This window comes from Hyperolius riggenbachi, unplaced genomic scaffold (assembly GCF_040937935.1).
Source record: "Hyperolius riggenbachi isolate aHypRig1 unplaced genomic scaffold, aHypRig1.pri scaffold_117, whole genome shotgun sequence".
Taxonomy (NCBI): Eukaryota; Metazoa; Chordata; class Amphibia; order Anura; family Hyperoliidae; genus Hyperolius; species Hyperolius riggenbachi.
This window is the reverse complement of record NW_027152342.1, coordinates 134,131-157,351: the sequence shown is the minus strand read 5'-3', so window position 1 is coordinate 157,351 and position 23,221 is coordinate 134,131. Positions and strand designations below refer to the sequence as shown.

General features: G+C 42.3%; 1 protein-coding gene across 1 annotated transcript in view; it reads left to right on the top strand.

Annotated features, from left to right (window-relative positions):
* LOC137543607 (uncharacterized) overlaps positions 1–23,221 on the top strand; it is a 70,527-nt gene that overhangs the window by 31,144 nt on the left and 16,162 nt on the right. The window contains exons 7-12 of the mRNA XM_068264710.1: positions 375–482; positions 5,193–5,218; positions 11,679–11,958; positions 17,808–18,002; positions 19,521–19,640; positions 21,143–21,183. Coding sequence (XP_068120811.1) covers positions 375–482; positions 5,193–5,218; positions 11,679–11,958; positions 17,808–18,002; positions 19,521–19,640; positions 21,143–21,183 — 770 coding nt within the window. The remainder of the gene's footprint in view (positions 1–374; positions 483–5,192; positions 5,219–11,678; positions 11,959–17,807; positions 18,003–19,520; positions 19,641–21,142; positions 21,184–23,221) is intronic.

The window sequence follows — 23,221 nt, the reverse complement described above, 5'->3', positions numbered from 1 at the left end:
CAGGGTTCACAGACAGGAAACTGCCAGAAGTACCTCGGTATTTAGAGCTTCTTGTGTAAGGGGTTTCACCACGATATCAGCCATACAGCGCCCCCTGATGGTCTGTTTGTGAAAAGGAATAGATTTCTCATGTAAAAGGGGGTATCAGCTACTGATTGGGATAAAGTTCAATTCTTGGTCGGAGTTTCTCTTTAAGTTGTTGGTGACACACGTTTAATGTTTATAATTGTATTTGTGCTCGCTTTCATTTTCTATATTTAAGACTATTTGTTACATAATTCTATTATATTAATACCCTTATCTTCATTTATCTTTTATAAAAAATGGTTTAATATGGCTTTGATTTTGCTGATTAAAATATGGGATTTTTCTAGTTGAACCCCGTGGACTAAGAGCACAGAACATTACCTACCCCGACCCACAAGGCCATCCACTTTTCAATCGGCCACAACCTTCTCCATCTCCAGTTCCTGGCAACAGAGGTAATACCCTTTTACTGCTTAAGCATATTTACATAATTGTGTCCATCACATTTGGTCAGCCTTGTGAGCTTCACTGTACTTCAACCCAGAGGAAAGAAAAGCCACAAATGCAGAAACTCACGGCTGGATCCCGGTGTTATCTTCCCACACCTAGCAGTTATGGCTGCGTGGTTGGCCTTTAAAGTAAGCTAAGAATCCAAACCTTGTTGAGTGTACTGGTTAGGGGCTTTGCCATCAACATGGTTTAACTCGATGGACATATGTCTTTTTTCAACCCAAATAACTATGTAACTATGTAACATAGGCGACCAGGGTTCAAATCCTTGCTGGGGACAGTATCCATTCAATAAGGAGTCCTTGGGCAAGACTCCCTAACACTGTTGCTGCTGTCATATGATTTTAGTCCAACAAGAGAAAAATGCTATATGAATGTTGGCATTGTAATTAAATGTAAGTATAGAATTGGACTTCCTGTGGTAGGATAGTCCACATTTTAATCACTCTCACTGTGAGGAATAGGAATAAGTGAGTGAAATTTGCAAGTTTGGTCTTGCAGAGACTTGGTCCCATCTTCTTGTGAGATCATCAGTCAGGTTTGCTATGTGGCTCGCTTACAGGAAAATGAGGAAGGTGACCCAGGAGGTGGTCAGGTGGGAAAAGATTGGATAGGAAACATAGGGAACTCCCTCTGCTCAGCGTGCAACTTCTGCCCTCAATGCACTCCTAGCACAGCAACCAATCCTAAGACATTAAACCACATTCCTTGGTAAAGGGGAGGAGTGGAGGGGTTTCTTATTCTGTCTTTCGATTTTATACTGTTAGGAAGGAAAGGGCTAGAGAGATAGGGCCCAAGCTGCATCCTCTTCAAGAAAAGCTTGATCAGGGTATATTGTTTTGTTACATTGTATTATTGTGCACATTATTTATAACTGTTTAGCTGTAAGTATTCTAGCAATTATTTTACTAGTTCAGCTTCAGGCTACACAGGCTACACACTGTGTAGGCTCAGCTGCATTGCTTAAAGAGAACCTTAACTGAAAATAAAAAGTCAAAATTACCATACACAGGTCATACTTACCTCCCGTATAGTCTACTACTCAAACTCTTTCTCCTCTCCTGTGTCCCATTTGTCCACTGTGATCAATAGAATTCTCCGTCCTCCATTTTAAAAAATGGCCATTACCCCATAAGAGCTATCTGGTCAGAACACTGTTTAACTGTAATATCACCCACTTGAGCCATTGGAAAACATGTACATTACGTTTCACATTCAGTTGTAACTGACAGCTGCTGATATATAACTGACAGCAACTGGTATATTTCAGTTCTGACAAAATTTTGTCAGAACTGGACGGTATTACTGTAAGAAGAAAATGATGAGCTTCTGAGAGGAACTGACAGTAAGGTAAGTATGTTATATTCATTTGCAGCTATGTCATGTGTTTATTTTAAATATTTTTACTCACTTCAGGTTCCCTTTAAAGAGACTCTGAAGCAAGTTAAAATCCTTGCTTTTACATTTTATTTATGTTAAGCACTATGGTTGGAGCCAAAACGTCACACCCCCTTGTCAAAACGAGGAGTTTATACCCCCCTAATCACAGGGAAAAATCCACAACTTTCTTGCTCGATCCCCACGGATCTCCGCCTCTCTCCCACCCCTCTCAGTGAAGGAAGATTGAGAGGGGCGGGGAGAGGTGGCGATCAGCGGGGATTGATGCACGTAGAGGCAGAGCTACAGCCCAAAGCTCTGCCTCTATGAGGAAGCGCTCCACCGATTTTAGCCCTGGGGATTTGGTGGGTATAAATCCCTTGTTCTGCCATGGGGATTCAGCGTTTTAGCACTAGTCATAGTGCTTAACATAAATAAAAGGTAAAAGCAAGCAGTTGATAACAGAATTTAATTTATTGTATAATATTCACACAGAATATGTAAACATAGCATATATACTTTACTCAAAAGGCGAGTGATTGTAGACTAACTGACTCACTAATGGTAAACACGCAAAACAGAATTTTCCCTTATTAAAAGAAAAGGTATTTTATAATTATTCAGGTTGAAGTAAGCATATGATGTCTACCACAATGCATCACTGCTGAATATGGAAATCATCTCTTTGTTATCCCTGAAAACCAAACCCACCTGAGCAATCTCTGGTGCCATGTGTAAACCTTTATTCCCCCTGAGTTTTCTCCTTTGTCAATTTTACACAAAATACATTTGATATTACTTTCTCAACTTCTTTTTGTTACCTTTTCAATTGCAAAGTGCTGAAAGTTGTTTTAAAGAGAATCAGTATTGTTAAAATCGCACAAAAGTAAACATACCAGTGTATTAGGGGACATCTCCTATTACCCTCTGTCACAATTTCGCCGCTCCTCGCCGCATTAAAAGTGGTTAAAAACAGTTTTAAAAAGTTTGTTTATAAACAAACAAAATGGCCACCAAAACAGGAAGTAGGTTGATGTACAGTATGTCCACACATAGAAAATACATCCATACACAAGCAGGCTGTATACAGCCTTCCTTTTGAATCTCAAGAGATCATTTGTGTGTTTCTTTCCCCCTGTTCTCATGCACTGAAGTTTCAGGCTGCTCGTTTCTTCCTGCAAACAGCTTTGCCCTTGTCTGTAATTCTTCAGTATGTGAAAGCCCAGCCAGCTCAGAGGACGATTTATCCAGCTTGTGAAAGATAAGGGAGAAGAAAGAAGCTGCTCTAATCCTAAATAACACACAGGCAGTGTGCATAGAGGGGCCTGGAAGGAGAGTTCATAGCAGAACCACAACACTGAAGAACTTGGCAGCCTTCCAGACACAGGCTGACAAGTCTGACAAAAGAGAGATTAGTTGATTTATTACAGAGATGGTGATAGTAGAACGTGCTGCAGTAAGCCAGAACATATTAGAATAGCTTTTGGAACTTGTAGGATGATAAAAAACAGGATGCAATTTTTGTTACGGAGTCTCTTTAAAGAGAAGATCAAAAATGATCTCCTAGGAAACAATGCAAGTGAAAAAGTTAACTGCATATGGGCAGCTGTGTGCTACAGAGAGAGACCAGAAGCCCCTTATGGTGAAGTATATTAATGCCAGTATAAAAAGCAGTGAGGAAATCCTGTCCCCACTCGGGTTCTTTGTCTTAAAAGGTATGGGTCGCTCTCCAGAATAAACGATTGTTGGATACTCAAAACAATTGACAGCAATCTCTAATAACTAGTGGGCTGTAAACAATATCACTGGGAGGGAGAAGGCACCCCAAAAAATAACCATGGATGTAGTAAATATAAAATGGGTCGCTCTCCAGAATAAACGATTGTTGGGTACTCAAAACAATTGACAGCAATCTCTAATAACTAGTGGGCTGTAAACAATATCACTGGGAGGGAGAAGGCACCCCAAAAAATAACCATGGATGTAGTAAATATAAAATGGCTTACCTCTAAGAGGAAGGGGCAACGCCAATATAGGAAATACATTTTAATAATCCGACACAGAAGACGATAAGGCGTTTCGCGGAGATAAAATAAAACAATGTCTGGGTAGCCAAAATGCAGAGCTTGGAGTGCCTAAAAAAGCTCTGCACCTTGGCTACCCAGATGCTGCTTTATTTGATCTGAGGAAGCAGACTGTGCTCTGCGAAACGCGTTATCATTTTTGTGTCTGATTGTTAAAATGTATTTCTTATATTGGCTTTACCCCTTCTTCTTAGAGGTAAGCCATTTTATATTATTACATCCATGGTTATTTTTTTGGGCGCCTTCTCCCTCCCAGTGAACCTGAGTGACAGTCATTTGTGTGAGACAGCTGTAAAAAAATAAATAAAAATGAAAGGGAGACTCAAAGTGAAATGTGGTTCTGCTCGAGCTGGCAGGTCTGGGAGGGTTTGCAGTTTCACAGCACTCACCAGTGTAGCCCAGCAACAACTTCAAGGCAGCCCACAACACAAAGAGTTTAGCGATCTATATCTTAAAGCATGTATTTGACAGAGGTAGCATGGCCATGCCATGCAGAGTTACATGGTGCTAACATTACTTTGGAATGGGTCTTCCAGGACTCAATGCCAGCATGCTCCTCTGTAGGTACTATTAAGGAGGTGGTGCAAAGGTCTACCACCTGTCCAACTGTCACTATACCAATTGTGCCTTTACCTCCCACAGAGTCCCCCAAGCTTTTTTAATGAGACAGAAGATTTATCTCTCAAAAATAGAACACAGTAGAACTTAATGGGAGTTGGGGAAGTACGGGAGGATTCTTTAGCACTGGTTGCTTATGATGAGATTGGCAGAAATAATAGTGATGAAGGAAATTATGATGATGATGATGTTGATACAACCTGAGAGCCACAGTCAGGTAGAAGGGCCAGTAGTAGCAGTTCTGACAGTGATATTCAGGTGGCATCAGACAGTGTGAACTGAGTAGTACAGAGTACCCAGGTGACTCATTGTGACCAAAAACAACTAGGTATGTATGGTACTGTAATTAGGGCTTTACTCTCCACCACTTCCTTCCCCCCCTTCCTAAAAACCTATATTGCCCTTCTAAGGTACACATCTTACATGTTTCCACTTCTACTCCATTGCCTTGTATTTTCTTACCATGTTTGCTGCCCTTATATGTGCCAACTCAATATACTTCTTCCCTGACTACATTAACTTATATCAAATGTTTCTTCCAAGTGGATTAACACTGCATGTATTTTTCTCCTACAGGTTATGAACCTGCTGACATGCCACAGGTAAGAGAGTAACAATGGTACTTCCGGTTTCCTTTCGGGCTGGTTCACACGGCTGGCTGCTGGCGTCTCATTTTTATAATGCCAATTGCCAAATACTTTTCTGGTACTAAGCAGAAAAAATGTTTAGCATCGTTTCCAATCAGTTTGTTGTTGCACCTTGAGGGATACAGAACCATGGACAGAACCCAGGCTAGAAGCTACATGCTTCGACACAGTGGCGTAGCTAAGGAGCTGAGAGCCCCAGTGCAAGTTTTACATTGGGGTCCCCCAAGCACTCTATACATAACTGATACGGCGCTCCAATACCTTCCAAGGAAAACCATAGTGTCAGAGGTGCAAGAAGGGGATGTAGGACAGCGTTTTAATGATTACTACCATTCAAAGCATCTATAGAACTTATTATTACCCAGCACAGAACCAATAAAGAGCTAATGCTGTGGTTGAGTGAGGTACCCTCGGGGCCCAAGGCTCAAGGACCCCAATGTGGTTGCAACCTATGCAACCCCTATTGCTGTGCCACTGCTTTGACGGCAATTGATGGTAAATGCAATGAGACCATGCAGTGGATCCCAGCAGAAAAAGACGAGGACAGACACAGGCTTCTGTCCATCTGAACCGGCCTTTAAAGTGGTCTGAAAGTCAGCATTTCTACTTTGCTCTAAAAGGTACCTTACAGCATTAAGGCTACTATTCCAGACATTTTTTTTTAACAGAAAATCAACAAAATGGTTGAACTTAGCACTTTGTCCTGCTATGGAAAGGCTATTCAGCTTCAAATCTGCATCCAGACTGGAGATAACAGCATCTTTGTTTACATTCCAAAGTTGTTACATAGGGCTTCACAAAGCCGTGCTAAGTCCTAGCACGGTCACGCTAGCATTTTGCACGCATTACAATGCACGTAACATTTTTCGCACTTAATCGTGAATGTTCACGCACAAAAAAGTGTTTGCATGCAAAAATTCATGTTAGTGCACGAAAATTCACGATTGCGTGTAAAGAAGTTCTGCACGTTATAACCCTCGCAAAATTCCAGCGCGACCGTGCTATGAGTTAGCACGGCTTTGTGGATCAAGCCCATTGTGTGTAAACACAGTGTAACAACTGAAAACGAACTCTCTGAACGCTCTCTCCGCTTCAAGCACACACGCACAGTTCAGAACAGCTCACTAGAAGATTTAAGCATCTTTCACAATGCGACGTTAAAGTCGCATGTTAGAAAATGTTTCAACACAGACTACCGCACAGCAATACTAAGTCTGTGCGACATTCACAGTGCACACGTTGCTTTGTGTGTAACGTGTAGCGTGATTAGAACGTGCTCTGCATGCTGTTTCATGCTCATTAGCAATGAATCTGCTGCCTTATTTGTGTTGCACATGCTTATGCGCCGTTTTCGTTCCATCGTAAATACACATGTTTTGTGTTTATTGTGTTTATTTTGTTATTGCACATGCTGTTGTTGTTTTTTTATATATTTTTGGGGGGATTTTTGTTTATTTGCAGTATCCGACATAATCACTGTTATAACGTGAATCCTAATTTGTTTATTTTTGTTAGTATTTAATGTGGAACATTAACATCACATGTAAAGAGCGCCAATAAGGTTGCACCACGTGTACGTCATAACACTTAACGCAGTGTTAAAGAACGCATAATAATGCCCAAGTTAAAGTCTATATGCGTTGCGTTAGAGCCGCGTTGTGCGACCTTAATGTCACACTGAAACGCAACGTCCTACTGTAAATGAGGCCTTAATATATAGTAAAAAGCAGCTGGAATAAAATCCAATGGCAGCTTTCATGGTAAGATAAACTACGCTTTGGAATCTTGGAATTTGTAGACAGAAAATATTAATTGTGCACAAAAGCAAATATGATAACTGTATAAGTAATAAAAGCAGGAAAACACATTTTTATTGAATGTTATGTCAGAGTTTTAGACCACTTTAATAAGACTGCTAGCTATCTTGAATCATGGACTGCATCAGGCATCAGCAAATGTAATTTTCCTGTCTAAAGGAAACCTAAAGTGAGACATATGGAGGCTGACATATGTAAAACAATACCAGTTGCCTGGCAATCCTGCTGATCAATTGTCTTTAATACTTTTAGCCATTTAGCCCCTGAACAAGCATGCAGATTAGGTGTACTGATGGCTAGACCAGATTTGCTGCAGGTGTATGATTCCAATGTTACTGCACTGTAGCCAAAGAGATCAGCAGGGCTGCCAGGCAACAGGTATTGTGTAAAAGGAAATACATATGTCAGCCTTTGTATTCATCTCACTTCAATTGTATTTTAATGGCAATATTTCTTAGGCTCCACTATAAGGCCACATTCACAGTGGTGCATTGTGGTGCGGTGTAACGGCCGCTTTGTAATGCGGCTCACAGCAATGCACCACCTATGTAATGTTCACAGTCTCTGTACATTGAGGTAGACCGGTCAATGTCACGTATATGCTTTATTGCCTCTGTAGCCATACACATAGATTGTCTTCATGTCAACGATACAATACATCTGCCATATAAAAATGGATCACCGGCCGCCGTTGTACAGGACACGCACGTGAGCAAGCGCCAGTCAGGCGTGAAACGGCTGTTGTGCCGTCCACCTTTCTCCCATGGTCACCACCATCCCCAGCACCCCAGCACCAGATCCATCAGGTTTGATTGATTTTTTGTATGGCAGATGCATTGTATCATTGACATGAAGACAATCTATGTGTATGGCTACAGAGGCAATAAAGCATATACGTGACAGTGTCCGGTCTACCTCAATGTACAGAGATTTTGCCGAGTGTTTTCTGCCTATGTGTTTCCGGCTGCACGTCATTTGGCTTGCCCAATAAAGCCTCCATACAGGTAGAGTTGAGCTGAAATTTTCGTAATTTCGCATTACTAAAATTACGCATGCGAAATTTGCGATTACGATGCGAAATTACAGTAGCGTAATTGCCATTAAAATCGTAATTGAAAATACCGTAAGCGTAATTTTCAACACGTAATTTCGCGTTTCGTTCATGCCGTAATTTCGCATTAAACGCTACCGTAATTTCGCGTTAAACCGTAACGCTCCGTATAATATAAAAAAGCCGCCGACTTTAAGGGTTAATAGCAAAGCCCCCTTAAATGCTAAGAGCCTCAAATTTGGAGAATATATTAAGGAGATCAGGAGTAAAAAGAGGAAAACATTTTTTTTCAAAAAGACCTTATAGTTTTTGAGAAAATCGATGTTAAAGTTTCAAAGGAAAAATGTAAACATTTAAAAAAACCCGCCGACTTTAATGGTTAATAGCAAAGCCTGCTTAAAGTTTAGGAACACCAAATTCCCAGGGTATATTAAGGGGATCAGTGGGAATAAGAGGAAAATTTTTTTTTCAAAAAGACCTTATAGTTTTTGAGAAAATTGATTTTTAAGTTTCAAGGGCGAAAATGTCTTTTAAATGCGGAAAATGTCAGTTTTTTTTGCACAGGTAACAATAGTGTATTATTTTCATAGATTCCCCCAAGTGGGAAGAGTTTTACTTACTTCGTTCTGAGTGTTGAAAATATAAAAAAAAAACGACGTGGGGTCCCCCTCCCAGACCTCTTTAACCCCTTGTCCTCCATGCAGGCTGGGATAGCCAGAATGCGGAGCACCGGCCCTGTGGGGCTCCGCACCCTGACTATACCAGCCCGCATGGTCCATGGATTGGGGGGTCTCGGAAGGGGAGGGGCAGCCAAGCTTTCCCCTCCCCCTCCGAGCCCTTGTCCAATCCAAGGACAAGGGGCTCTTCTCCACCTCCGATGGGCGGTGGAGGTGGAGGCCGCGATTTCCTGGGAGGGAGGGTTCATGGTGGAATCTGGGAGTCCCCTTTAAAAAGGGGTCCCCCAGATGCCCACCCCCCCTCCCAGGAGAAATGAGTATAGAGGTACTTGTACCCCTTACCCATTTCCTTTAAGAGTTAAAAGTAAATAAACACACAAACACTTAGAAAAAGTATTTTAATTGAACAAAAAACATAACCACGAAAAAAGTCCTTTAATATTCTTAATTAACCATTAATACTTACCTGTCCCTTTAAATAAATGATCCCACGCAATATCCTCGGAAATGTTCTATCAGTTACAATGTAACAAAGTTATTACAATGTAACAACTTTGTTACATTGTAACTACGCCGCACCCGATGCCACTCGCCGCTCAGCCGCCGCATACGCGTCCGTGCAGGACGCTAAGTCCCCGCTGGCCCCCGCTGTCCACCCCGCCCACATCTGTCACCCACATGTCACCCACATGTGGGTGACATGTGGGTGACATGTGGGAGAGGCGGGGAGGGCAGCGGGAGCTGCGGGGACTTAGCGTCCTGCACGGACCCGACAGAGCTCTGAGCTATAGCTCAGAGCTCTCTAAAGCATCTTTGTATTTGGGCTCCAAGGAGCCCCATTGGTCCTTAGCAGACCAATGGGGTTCCTTCTGATTTGAAGGAACCCCATTGGTCTGCTAAGGACCAATGGGGCTCCTTGGAGCCAAAATACAAAGATGCTTCTCAGAGCTCTGAGCTATATAGCTCAGAGCTCTGTCGGGTCCGTGCAGCGCAGACGCGTATGCGGCGGCAGCGAGTGACGTCGGGTGCGGCGTAGTTACAATGTAACAAAGTTGTTACATTGTAATAACTTTGTTACATTGTAACTGATAGAACATTTCCGAGGATATTGCGTGGGATCATTTATTTAAAGGGACAGGTAAGTATTAATGTTTAATTAAGAATATTAAAGGACTTTTTTCGTGGTTATGTTTTTTGTTCAATTAAAATACTTTTTCTAAGTGTTTGTGTGTTTATTTACTTTTAACTCTTAAAGGAAATGGGTAAGGGGTACAAGTACCTCTATACTCATTTCTCCTGGAAGGGGGGGTGGGCATCTGGGGGACCCCTTTTTAAAGGGGACTCCCAGATTCCACCATGAACCCTCCCCCCCAGGAAATCGCGGCCTCCACCTCCACCGCCCATCGGAGGTGGAGAAGAGCCCCTTGTCCTTGGATTGGACAAGGGCTCGGAGGGGGAGGGGAAAGCTTGGCTGCCCCTCCCCTTCCGAGACCCCCCAATCCATGGACCATGCGGGCTGGTATAGTCAGGGTGCGGAGCCCCACGCGGCCGGTGCTCCGCATTCTGGCTATCCCAGCCTGCATGGGGGACAAGGGGTTAAAGAGGTCTGGGAGGGGGGACCCCACGTCGTTTTTTTTTAATATTTCCCACACTCAGAACGAAGTAAGTAAAACTCTTCCCACTTGGGGGAATCTATGAAAATAATACACTATTGTTACCTGTGCAAAAAAAACTGACATTTTCCGCATTTAAAAGACATTTTCGCCCTTGAAACTTAAAAATCGATTTTCTCAAAAACTATAAGGTCTTTTTGAAAAAAATTTTTTTCCTCTTATTCCTTCTGATCTCCTTAATATATTCTCCAAATTTGAGGCTCTTAGCATTTAAGGGGGCTTTGCTATTAACCCTTAAAGTCGGCGGCTACCTAACATTGATCCATGCGTCAACTTTTCTGCTTCGGGAGCATGGCCATACGCATTAATTTCGTAATACCTGTTGCAATGCGAAAATTAAGCGAAAATTACGCTTTCGCGAAATTTCGCAAAATCCTTCTTCATTACGATTATGTACTTACGGCCATAAACGTAATTACACGAAATTTCGCGAAATCGTAATTACGCCATTACGCTCATCTCTACATACAGGTGTTCCATTGGAGTGCAAACCACAAAACTTATACAGGTGCTGTTTGACCTCCCCCCTCCCTCTGAAGATACTTTCTGAGTGCCGAGTGCAATTTTATTCTATAGTGTACTGACATAGAATGTTCACAGTGCAGCGGGTACGTTGCATTATAGGGATCGTGGTACGGTCCTGCACTGCATGCAGTGTATTAGTGTTAAATGTGCACGATAAAGTGTACCTGAAGCAAAAAACAAGTGCCTGTAGGGGGTACTGACCTTGGGAGGGAGAAGCCTCTGGATCCTAAAGAGGCTTCCCCAATTCTCCTCAGGAGAGGGGATCCAGCAGTCTCCCCTGAAAATCCCCTTGTTGGCGCTTGTAGGTGAACCTTGCATATGCTCTAGTGGCTTTCTGCTCGGGCTCCGTCAGAATTAGCCGAGCCCACTAAGGTCCGCTCTACAGCACAGGCACAAACGCCTTTCACCTGCGCAGTAATGCTGACTCCATTGGGCTTGGCTATTTCTGCTGGGCCCACCTGTGATCAACTTGCATGGGTGGGCCCGGTCCCCTGTACGCCCCGGGGCACCCCTGTAGTCATGGGGGCTGCAGGGGTGATTGTTATGTCCCCTGGCTAGAGATAAATTAAAAAACACAACAACAGAATGTCAAAAAAAATGTCCTTCACCTGAATTTCCAGTATTACTTTAAAGAATGAATCATTATTTTGTTTCCCATTTCTGACTCTCCAGAATCCAATGGGCAGAAGACACATGGTTGGGATTTTCTCCAGATCGGGGGAGCAAGACTATTCCTGGCTGATTAGAGTGCTGAAGGAGGATTTCCAGGACTGTGTCGTAGATGTTCGGAATTTTTACATCACAAACAATGGCTACCAGCAGCTCAGAGACGACATCTCCCAGTGCACATTCGGGATTATTTATCACACCAGGAACAGAGGAAGAGTGAACATCACCGATGTGAAAGAGTCTCTTTATGATGAGGAATTGCAGAGCCTTTGTGAAGAACTTGGTAATTCAATAAATCAATCATGGCCTCAATTCACTAAGATTATCTCTTGTCTTTAATAACATTTCTGAGCTGTTTCTAGTGTTATCAACCATGGTGATGAGGCATGTAGTATTCACTAAACAATTTGCCTCAGGCAAAGTTAACTCTTCTGTCTTTAACCACTTCAGCCTACAGCTTCGAAAATCTTATGCATCCAAGCAATGTTCACCTCCCATTCATTCGCTAATAACTTTATCGCTACTTATCAAAATTAATTGATCTATATCTCGTTTTTTCCGCCACTAATTAAGCTTTCTTTAGGTAGTACATTTTGCTAAGAGCCACTTTACTGTAAATACATTTTAACAGGAAGATTAAGATAGAAATGGAAAAAAAACATTATTTCTCAGTTTTTAGCCATTATAGTTTAAAATTAATACATGCTACAGTAATTAAAACCCATGTATTTTATGTGCCCATTTGTCCCGCTTATTACACCATTTAAATTACGTCCCTATCACAATTTATGGCGCCGATATTTTATTTAGAAATAAAGGTGCATTTTTTCAATTTGCGTCGATCACTATTTACAAGCTTATAATTTTAAAAAAATGTAATAAGATACTCTCTTGACATGTATATTTAAAAAGTTCAGACCCTTAGGTAACTATTTATGTAGTTTTTTTTTTTTTAATTGTAATTTTTTTTATTATTTTTTTTAATACAAAAATGTATTTGGGTAATTTTAGTTTGGGAGGTAAATAGCCAATTTTAGATGTAAAATAATGTATTTTTTATTCAATTCAGGTATGTGGGTGCAGTTTACTATTTGGCCACAAGATGGCCACATTCAAAAAGTTCCTAGATGCGAACGATGTCGCATCTAGGAACTAAAATGAAGAGAAGTTGTTTCCTGGGGGCAGAAACACCACGCTCTCTGATGAGAAAGCGTCGGTATTTCTGCCGGGGACTTGGATCGGTGAATGGGAATTATATTCCCATTCACTGATCGGGGGGGCAGCGGGAGGCAGCGGGGGCGCGCGCGGGCGCGCGCCCGATCGCGCGCACCACACGGCTGCAGCACCACTGCCTATCTGGACGGATATATGCGTCCAGATATGGCGAAGTGGTTAAAGCAGATCTGAGATGAACTTTTACTTATTGCATAATTGTGTTCCTTTCCTATTGTTTATAGGGCATTCCTCAAGCCAAATACTTTTTTTGTTTTTGTTTTAATATTCTAATTCCATATAAACTAAATAAGCCATGTCCACAGGTTTTCAGAGAGCCAAGGCACTTTCACACAGTAGCAATGGCTCATGGGAGCTCAGTCTGGGCAGGAGGAGGGGGAGGTATTACTAGCCAGAGATTTCAGAGGCAGAGGGGAGGAGGGAGGAGGGGGATTAGGTTTTTTTTGCTCAAGATGCAGATAAGCCTGCCTCTGTGCAATGTTTACAATTAGCATGGCTGCTGTCATTGTATCACAGAAAGAAATAATCATTTTTTATTTTAAGCTGTTTGCAGCTAGATTTGCTGTGTAAACTATCTAATCTTTAGATACGATATATAGACAAGTTACTTGTTATAGTTATTTTTTCATCTCGGATCCTCTTTAAGGATCCGAGATGAGTTAAGGAGAGATCTCTAAAGTTAACATTTCAATCCTTAACATAACTACAGAATTCTAAAGTTAAGGTGCGTACACACGCCGGACTGGAGGAAACGACGGGTCCGTCGTCACCTCCCGCTGGGCGGGCGTTCCAGCGATAGTCCGGCGTGTGTACAGTCTGTCGGCAGACTAATACGGCTGTTCCTGAGCGATCCGCCTGTCGTTTCCTCCAGTCCGTCGTGTGTACGCACCTTTAAAGATAGGCTGTTAATTAACTGCATGTGAAAATAACTACGAAGGAGGTAACTTAAGGACTGAAGTCAGAAGATACCTGTCTCACTGTGAAAACGTATCTCTACGCCTTAATAAGGCAACATCGATGAGTAGTGGCAAGTTTTCTCTTGCCTTATTATCACCAGCAGGATCTTAGTGAATTGAGGCCAATGTCCTCTTACTTATGTTTCACCTTAACTGTAAGGAGAGCTAACATATTAGGTAAATGGACATGGACAGTCTACAGCAGTTGTAGGAACAGCACCCACTGAAGAGAGGAAGAGTGCCTTCATATCAAATGGATTTTTCATCTTAAGACCAGTAACCCGAAAGCAAAAAGTAGTCTGCATGCCAATATATGAAAGCTCTTTTATTGATTCTTCATGATAAAATGCAGCCACAGCAGACCTGTTATGGAGGACTTATTCTTACTCAGTGCTGCATTACTGCTGAATACAAGACAACACAGAAAGCACACATTTATAGCTCACCAATGACTGTCGTAGATCCTGTCAGCCAATGAGCAATACAGCAGTTGAGAATGGACTTGATGGAAAAAGGGATGCTCCTTTAGATTCTGCATATTTAAAATGTCTGCAAATGGAAATCAGCATTTGCAACCAGAATTCGGAAATCGGATGTACGAAGAGATCCAATTTACCTTAACTTGGTAATTTTAGCCCAGTCACAGAACTTGAAAGCATTGGACCAATCTAAGCTGTATGCTCCTTTTTGATTGGCCTGATGAAGCGGGATTGAGCCCGTGAAACGCGTTGCCTATTTTTACTGTGGAGTATAAATAAATTGTTGTTTGACTGTTGATGCCACAGTCCTTCCTTTGTTTGCTTTGTCTGCATGGATGGGATAGGCCCACCACTGCCCCATCGGTTTTAAGCTCGTTTAAGTGACTTTTACTCTATTGGCGCCTCTGGAAAGCTTCTACATATCCCTAGATGGGAAATCACACTAGAAGTAAGGGACAGCCCCCTGTGCATGTGACATCCATACTAAGCCCATTTACAAGAGAGGGGAAAGAGACATCTACCTAGCTCTGCATTACAAATGAGCGCCAAGACCAGTAACTGAGGTGTGTGGCCAGAAACAACAGTAATTGGTGACTTAGCCAATGGTCTAGTACAGTGATGTGCAAACTTGGCTCTCCAGCTGTTAAGGAACTACAAGTCACACAATGAAGTGTGGGAGTCTGACAGACAGAGTCATGATTCATAAAGGCAAATGCATTGTGGGACTTGTAGTTCCCCAACATCTGGAGAACCACGTTTGCAGATCACTGGTCTAGTATATAAATATGTGCTTTCTGTGTTGTCTTGCACTCAGCAGTAATGCAGCTTTGAGTAAGGAAAAGTCCTTCGAAACAGCAGGCTGTCATCTGTGGCTACATTTTATCATAAAGCATCAATAAGAGCTTTCATATATTTGTGGTGCCGACTACCTTTTTCTCCTGACTTACATAAATGGATAAGGAGAGGTAATTAATGCGTGATAAAAAGATAAGGGACCTAATGTTAAAGCAGCTGTTCAATTGCTGTGCACAGTCAGTGCATGACAAATTTTCCGGCGCTAACGGCATGGGGGAAGCTCACGTTACCCTATAAGTGCACTCCGTAACGCGCACCTTGCTATGGTGGTGTGCAGTATGCTGAGTTAACTCATAATTTTGTAGCAAATACATTGCAAATTCTTTGTGCTTGAATGACAAAGCGGTGCTAACAGTTGGCACACTGGTGAAAAGCCCCTTATCATGCCTAAACTCAGTTTAGGCGTGATAAGTTTAGGCATGATAAGTTTAGGCGTGATAAGTTTAAGCACCAACTGCGTTAGCACCGCAGTGCACAGCTGACCAAAAGTTTTGCGCTAGCAAAGTCTGGTGCACTTCGCATAGAGTTTAATGGCGCTGTTTTGCGCGCAGGACTTTGCACGCGATCTAAACTTATCACGCCTAAACTTATCATGCCTAAACTTATCACACCTAAACTTATCAGGCCTAAACTGGCTTTTCACCAGCGTGGTGCAATGGTTATCACGTTTAAAGTCTTTTACTGGGTTAGCACCACTTTGTGAATCGAGCCCTTTGTATTTTTACAATATGGCCGCTGAAAACGGATGTAGGAAAATAAATGATACCTAAATGTTGGTTCTAGAAACTAAGGGCTGTGTCCAAAATGGGCATGCTAATGCAAACATTTGAAGAAAAGAAAAGGGAGCTTATTTCCTTTCACTCCATATTAGGACTCCCAGGATTCCATGCAATACTATTCACTCAGCAACCTCATCACTATCAACCAATAATCAGACAACAGACAGCCCCCTGAGTACAAAAACTAGCACTTTGACACATTGGCCTCTGTTGGAATATGTCAGTGGATGAGATGGGAATGGTGAGAGATGCCATTCTAAGAGAGGGATATTGTAGAGGTTGTCAAGAAAGGCATTGAGGATTCAGCAACTGTTCCTATCTATTACCATTGTTTTCACTACTGTGTGGTACAGGGGTGCAATTATCACTCAGGGGGCCCGAGCATGGGGTCCCCACATACGTTACAGTGGGGAGGAGTGGGGCGAAGCAGCTACACTTACCGTAATTACCACTTACCCTGTAGCCAATGGCTATTTCTGATTTACCCAGCAGCAAAGCAAGGTAGACTGGCTGCAGACTATGGGAGAAAGAGGAAGACGACTACCTCCAATCATATTTTGCCATTTTACTGGTGTGTAGTTGCTATTAGAAATGATCAATGAGATGCAAATATTTCTGACTTTATGCAGATTTATGCAAATTGGTAAATATATGCAGCTTGAAAATGGACCAATGAAGTCAGGGTCGGTTTCTTCATGAAGCAAGGTGAAACATTTGCATCAGGCGCAGAGATTTCAGGGGCAGCACATTTATACTGTGTGTACCTTCCTGAGGAGGAATGGAGTGGCTGAAGGGGAGCAGTTTGTTTATGACAGACTCACAGCCAGCCAGTGTGCTATTGTGTTGAGCTGCAGCATGTCATGTGAGAACATTAAATGAAGCAGGTTACATTGTCGGCACTGTGTGATCATTCCAACTTAGGGGGTGAGGGCACATCACAAGTTTGCCTCAGGCAGCAGAAAGTCTAGAACTGGCCCTGAATGAAAATTTGGACAGAGGTGCCAGGCAGGTTAAAATGATCTAAAAACAACTAAAAAGAAGGAGTACAGGTGGACTTACCTCCTGAAATGATGGACAATCGAGATTGTTCAAATCGCAAATAACAAATTATTTTGGCACTCCGCAACGCGTTTCTACAGAGGCGCATTGCCACTATTGGACCTTTTTGAGCTTGCACTCCTTGCCTGATGAAGTGGGTTATACCTGTGAAACGCGTTGAAAAGTGCCAAAATAAATTTTAAGTCCACCTGTACTCCTCCTTTTTAGTTGTTTTTAGATCATTTTAACCTGCCTGGCGCCTCTGTCCAAATTTGCACAGTATATAGTCCACCTTGGGTGGAGGGGACTGTCCCCTTCTTTCTATCTACAGAGAGCGACTTCTTAAACCTGAGTGGGGTCAAGTTCTAATGCTCCCCACCTGCATTTCAAGTGGTTGCCTATGTGGTAACCCGTGTTTGTGAGTATATCCACATCTGTTAATTATTTCGCCAACAATTGTTAGACTTACTGCACTATATTGGGCTCTCGGTTTTTCATTTTGTTTCAAGTGGTACCTGAATGAAGTCAGTGGGAGAAAGCTGAGATAAGAACTTTCTAAAGACAGTGCTGTCCATGACTTTATAAAGTCACAGAGTTCACAGAAGCGCCTTTGCATAGATAACTGAAGTCTCTTGACTCTTCCTGTACTGGAAACAATATGAGACTCATATCTGTGCTAATAATGTTTTATTTCTTAGCAGTACTACACATACAAATCATTATATCATAAGTTTATTTTCTCTTCAGATTTCCTTTAAGTGTTTAAATATATTTTTATGTTTGTTTCATCAGGACGAAAAAATGTTCTTGTGCTGATTGATGACTTGGATGACAGCAGTGATGAGGAGAAACATAGCATCCTTCAGTCACAGCCAAGCATTAAAAGGTGGTCCTCTGATGCTCTCCTCTTATCCATGCCAGAGAAAGCCAACAGAATGACACTAATGACGAAGCTGAATCCCCTGAGGAGCATTCTTAGAGGGGAAGGTATGACACAGTTTTGGTCTCTTCCATAAAAGTAGTTGTTTTTATAGTTTAAGAATGATCTAACTAGGGTTGAGGAATAACATTGTAGAATATACCTTACTTGAAAGAAAATCTGTAATTTAAAAAAAAAAAACCCTCTGGGAGATTCTTACCTCGGGAGAGGGAAGCCTCTGGATCCTAATGAGGTTTCCCCATCATCCGGTGTCCCGGCAATCCAGCGCTACAGCCCCCTGAACCGCAGCAAGGTAAATGTTTACTTGCTGAGTTCCTGCGCAGGCGCACTAGATGCTCTCTGTTCGGGTTAAGGCAGAAATAGCCGAATTTGACCCTTTGCGCCCGCGCAGCAGAGCGGATATGATTGGCTTTGGGTATTTCCGCCTTACCCAAACGAAAAGCCGCTGGTGCGCCTGCACAGGATCGTGGAGAGGTAAATAACTCACAGCTTGTCAAGCTTGTAGGGGAGGTTTTGGGGGAGCCAGCGATGGATTCCCTATAGTGACAGGAAAGCCTCCTTGGGACACTGAGGCTTCCCCCTTCCCAAGTAAGTATCCCCCAGGGGGCTTTTTTAAGTATAGAGTCTCTTTAAAGGGTACCTTAGATCAAAGGTAAGAGTATATTTATACTTGCCTTCCTTCAACCCCTTGAGGCCATGTACTCTCCGGCCACTCCATCATCTTCTAATCAGTCCTGGTAATCTGGACAGTTGCGGCCAGTTGTGGGCTTTTGTGCATGTGCAGCCTTGCCCCTGCCGCGCTCCTGTATCCAGGAGATCCTGACTGTGGTACCATGGTGGGGCTTGCAAGCACGGTTGAGCCCCACATGTATATAAGAACGCGTCCAGCCCGAGAGGACAGTGAGGAAGCCCATGGACCTCATGGGGCTGAAGAAAGCCCCAGATAAGTATAAATATACTTTTACTCTTGATCTCAGGTTCTTTTTAAAGTGGGTTTAAACTGTATACATGATGAATAAATGTAACAAACAAAAAAAAATGTATTTGGCGCCCTCACAATAAACATACTGTGCCTGTAATACCGCTGTCCAAAGCCTGGCACCAAGAAAAAATATTTTCTTTATATTCATCCTGGCCCTGGGTAAGTGTCCATTTTGAGCTCACTTCTGTATGAAATATGCAGTCCTCCAAAATCGCTCCAAACACACTCAAAGATCGCCCCAAAAAATTGTTTCAGCAAACTGCAATCTTTTCAAAAATCACAGTTGCTCCAAAATATGCTAAATAATTGCTCCAAAACTTGTAATTGCCTCCAAAATCACTCAAAATTCTCTCACAACATCACAATAACTAAAAAATCTACTTCCTCTTTCTCAGCTTTGGAAATAGGATTGCATAAGGACTCATAATTATCCATTTTCTAAGGGGCCCAGAGGGTCTTTCTTATGCCCCAGATAACTACAATTATCATCCAGTAATTTTTGCCAGCCCAACTGATGTTTATGTGTATTTTTTCATATTTACTTTTAAATGTATCGCTCTGTCTGATGTACTATATATAATAGTTTTTACAGGAGAAAAACTCAGAGAAAGAATGTTGAATCCAGCCAATCCAGAATACAATAATCCACCACCGTACCCTCAACAACGGAATTCTCCAGTTCTCGATGGCAGAAGTCAATCTGGTAAGTGGAAATCTCTTAGAACTTAGCTGATAAGGCATTCCTCTCCATAACCTAACTGTACCTCTTAATCTAATCTCCTAAAATGAAATATTAAGGTGACCATACAGTAGTCAATTTTCCTTTATGATTGATCAATTAATTTAGTAGGATTATCCACGTGCACACAGTGATGGGTGCGCGTGGATGGGCCACACAAAGGCAGTTGCGCATGACTCCCGGCCTGGGTCATGCAGCTTAGGGAGCCACCAGAGGGAGAATGGAGGGGACCCAGAGGACACAAAGGGACCTCGCGGGCTACGAGAGGCTGGAGGAAGCCCCAGGTAAGTTCAGTATTCCATTATTTAGGTCTGTTCAGGGCCATTTTAAAGTTTATGGTTTACAGGGTCACATTAAATAAATACATTATCATTACAAAAGCTCTCAAATGACCCCATAATGAAGATGTCCAACACTGATTTTTCTGTGCAGAAATCATTGAAGTCCAGTGCTGAAACCACCAAAATGAATGCTTGTGTTAACATTAAATAAGCGGAAAGAAGGTACAAGATATTTCCTGGCCTACCAGTTTACGGTGTGTGATGTAATATCCTATGACTCTTTAAAGGTAACCTAAACTGAGAAGGATATGGATTTCTCCTTTTAAAATAATACCAGTTGCCTGACTCACCTGCTGATCCTGTGTCTCTAATACTTTTAGCCACAGCCCCTCAACAAGCATGCAGATCAGGTGCTCTGACCAGGGATGGTCGTAGTCAGCCGACTTCGCTACGCTGGAACTATGCGTAGTTTTACGCAATTACGCTTCGCCAAACTACGACTTCAAAATCAAATATTCGCTTCGTATGCATTTCGTAGACTACGCATTAAAATACGCAATTACGCGTAGTGCGAAGTGTAGTGTATGCGGATGCTTATGCCCGCAAGCAGAAAATTTTACTCATTAAATTCCTCTTTAAATGCTTATACCGGGAACTCTTCTATGCATACATTCCCCTTCCCAATGCGTAAATTTGTAAGCATACAATCGCACGTGGAAATTAGACGCGAGTAACGCATTCGTAGTTCACTACGCAATACATATGTTAACTACATATAGTGGGTGTAAGCTACGCATAACGGTACTTCGATACGCGTAAATTCCTAAGCGTAGTTCTGAAACTTCACCTACGAACTACGATGTGTAATTTGCGAACTACGATGCGTAAATTCGCACTGGCGTAGTTTCTGCTCATCCCTGGATCTGACTGATGTCAGACTGGATTAGCTGTATGCTTGTTTCAGGTGTGTGATTTAGCCACTGCTGCAACCAAAGAGAACAGCAGGACTGCCAGGCAACTGGTATTGTTTAAAATAAAAATCTATACCCCTCTCAGTTAAGGTTCCCTTTAACCAATCCACATTATACATCATTTCTACTGATTTAGAGGGACATATATTGTACTTTTGGATTATTTAGGAATATAGCAAATATTACATAATTAATATGTGTTTTATTTATTTAGGAAATTCCTCTCCAGCTTCTATCCGTTCAGCAGGAAAAATGGTAAGTGTGGGTATGGATACACATTTTTATTGTGGTTAGTTATTTTACAAGCAGTACGCATAATGGACAGCACAATGGCTAGGTAAGTGCTGGCACTAGGTTTTTTTTTTTCTCTGTATCAGCACTGTGGACCTAATTTGTTAAACTGTTTCTCCTTAGTTTTCTCATGGGAGATGTTTTTAGTCATCTTGGGTCATGTGCAATTCACTTTTTCACCTGAGTTTTCTCCTAGGAGATAATTTTTCATCTTCAATTTAATATAACTTTTTAGCATTTGTAATGGAAAAAGTACCAAAAAGTAGGTCAAAAATTACTATAAGAATTATTTTGAGTACTAGTTAGCTTGCTGGGGGCTTAAAAGTAATTTTATTTTAAGTTGTAAAAATATCACCTTGGTGAAAACTCAGGTGAAAAAGTGAATTGCATATGGCCCCTTATGTACAAAACCTCCTCCTTACTCCTAATGAAACTAACCTCCCTGTTGCCTAGCCTTAAAGCACACCTGAAGCAAAAAAAAGTATGATATAATGATTTGAATGTGTAGTATAAATAACAAATTAAACATTAGTAGCAAAGAAAACAATCTTTTTTTTTAACATTGCATCATTGTGTCATATTTACAATACAATACAATACAATAACATTTGTAAAGCGCTTTTCTCCCATAGGACTCAAAGCACATTCTTTAAGCTATAAAACAGAGCAGAAATAATTACCTTTTGAACTTTCCTGCAGTAAAAAAACATATCTCAAGCTGTCTCTCACTGTTTCTTGGCTGTGTAAGTGCTTCAGAAAACAGGACCCAGTGAGCAGAGCTGGGACAAGGTCCTCCAGCAGCCACGGCTGAGACACCAAAGTGCGCCCCTCCATCCCTCCCACCCCAGCCCTCACACACTGATTGCTATTAGAGGCGCCCCCCCATACACACACAACACCTTAAAGGAGAACTGTAGTGAGAGGTGTATGGAGGCTGCCATATTTATTTCCATTTAAGCAATACCAGTTACCTGGCTATCCTGCTGATCCCCTGCCTCTAATACCTTCAGCCATAGCCCCTGAACAAGCATGCAGCAGATCAGGTTTTTTTGACAATTTTGACAGGTATGACAAGATTAGCTACATGCTTGTTTCTGGTGTGATTCAGGCACTTCTTCAGCCAAATAGGTCAGCAGGGCTGCCAGGTAACTGGTATTGCTTAAAAAAAAAAAAAAAATATGGCAGCCTCCATGTATCTCTCACTACAGTTCTTCTTTAACCACCCTAGTATTCTATTGATTGCACCAGGGTGGCGGCGCAGCAGTATTTTTTGCATTTTTTTTTTAAATCATGTAGCTAGCCTAGCGCTAGCTACATGATTCCCCCCTCCCTGCGGCATCCCTCTCATCCCTCCGATCGCCGCCGGCAACCAAGCCCATCCGGAAATCCCGTTCTAAACGGAATTTCCTTTAAGGCTTCCCCCCGTCGCCATGGCGACGAATGGAATGACGTCATCGACGTTGTGACGTCACAGGGAGTCCCGATCTACCCCTCAGCGCTGCCTGGCACTGATTGGCCAGGCTGCGCACAGGGTCTCGGGGGGGGGGGGCTGTCACGTGGCGGGTAGCGGCGCATCGGCGGTGAGCGGCGGCAATCGCGTACATCACGCAGCTACCAAAGTGCTAGCTGCGTGTTTTTAAAAAAATTGTGCAAATCGGCCCAGTAGGGCCGGAGCGGTGCACAGCGGGGGTCATGGACAAACTGAGTTCGTCCATACCGCCAAGAAGTAGAGATGTCGCGAACCTCCGATTTTCGTGGAAGGTTCGGTTCACGCGAACTTTCGCAAACCGCAATAGACTTCAATGGGGAGGCGAACTTAAAAATTTAGAAAAATTTCTGCTGAATGCAAAAATGATAGAAACGATGTTTCAAGGGGTCTAATACCTGGAGGAAGCCATGGTTGAGTGAAATACACATCAAAAGTCCCAGAAAAAATTCTGTATTTACTACAAAGCAGGGTTTTAAGGTCAGAAATCTCATTGAATGTTCAATTGCAATTCTA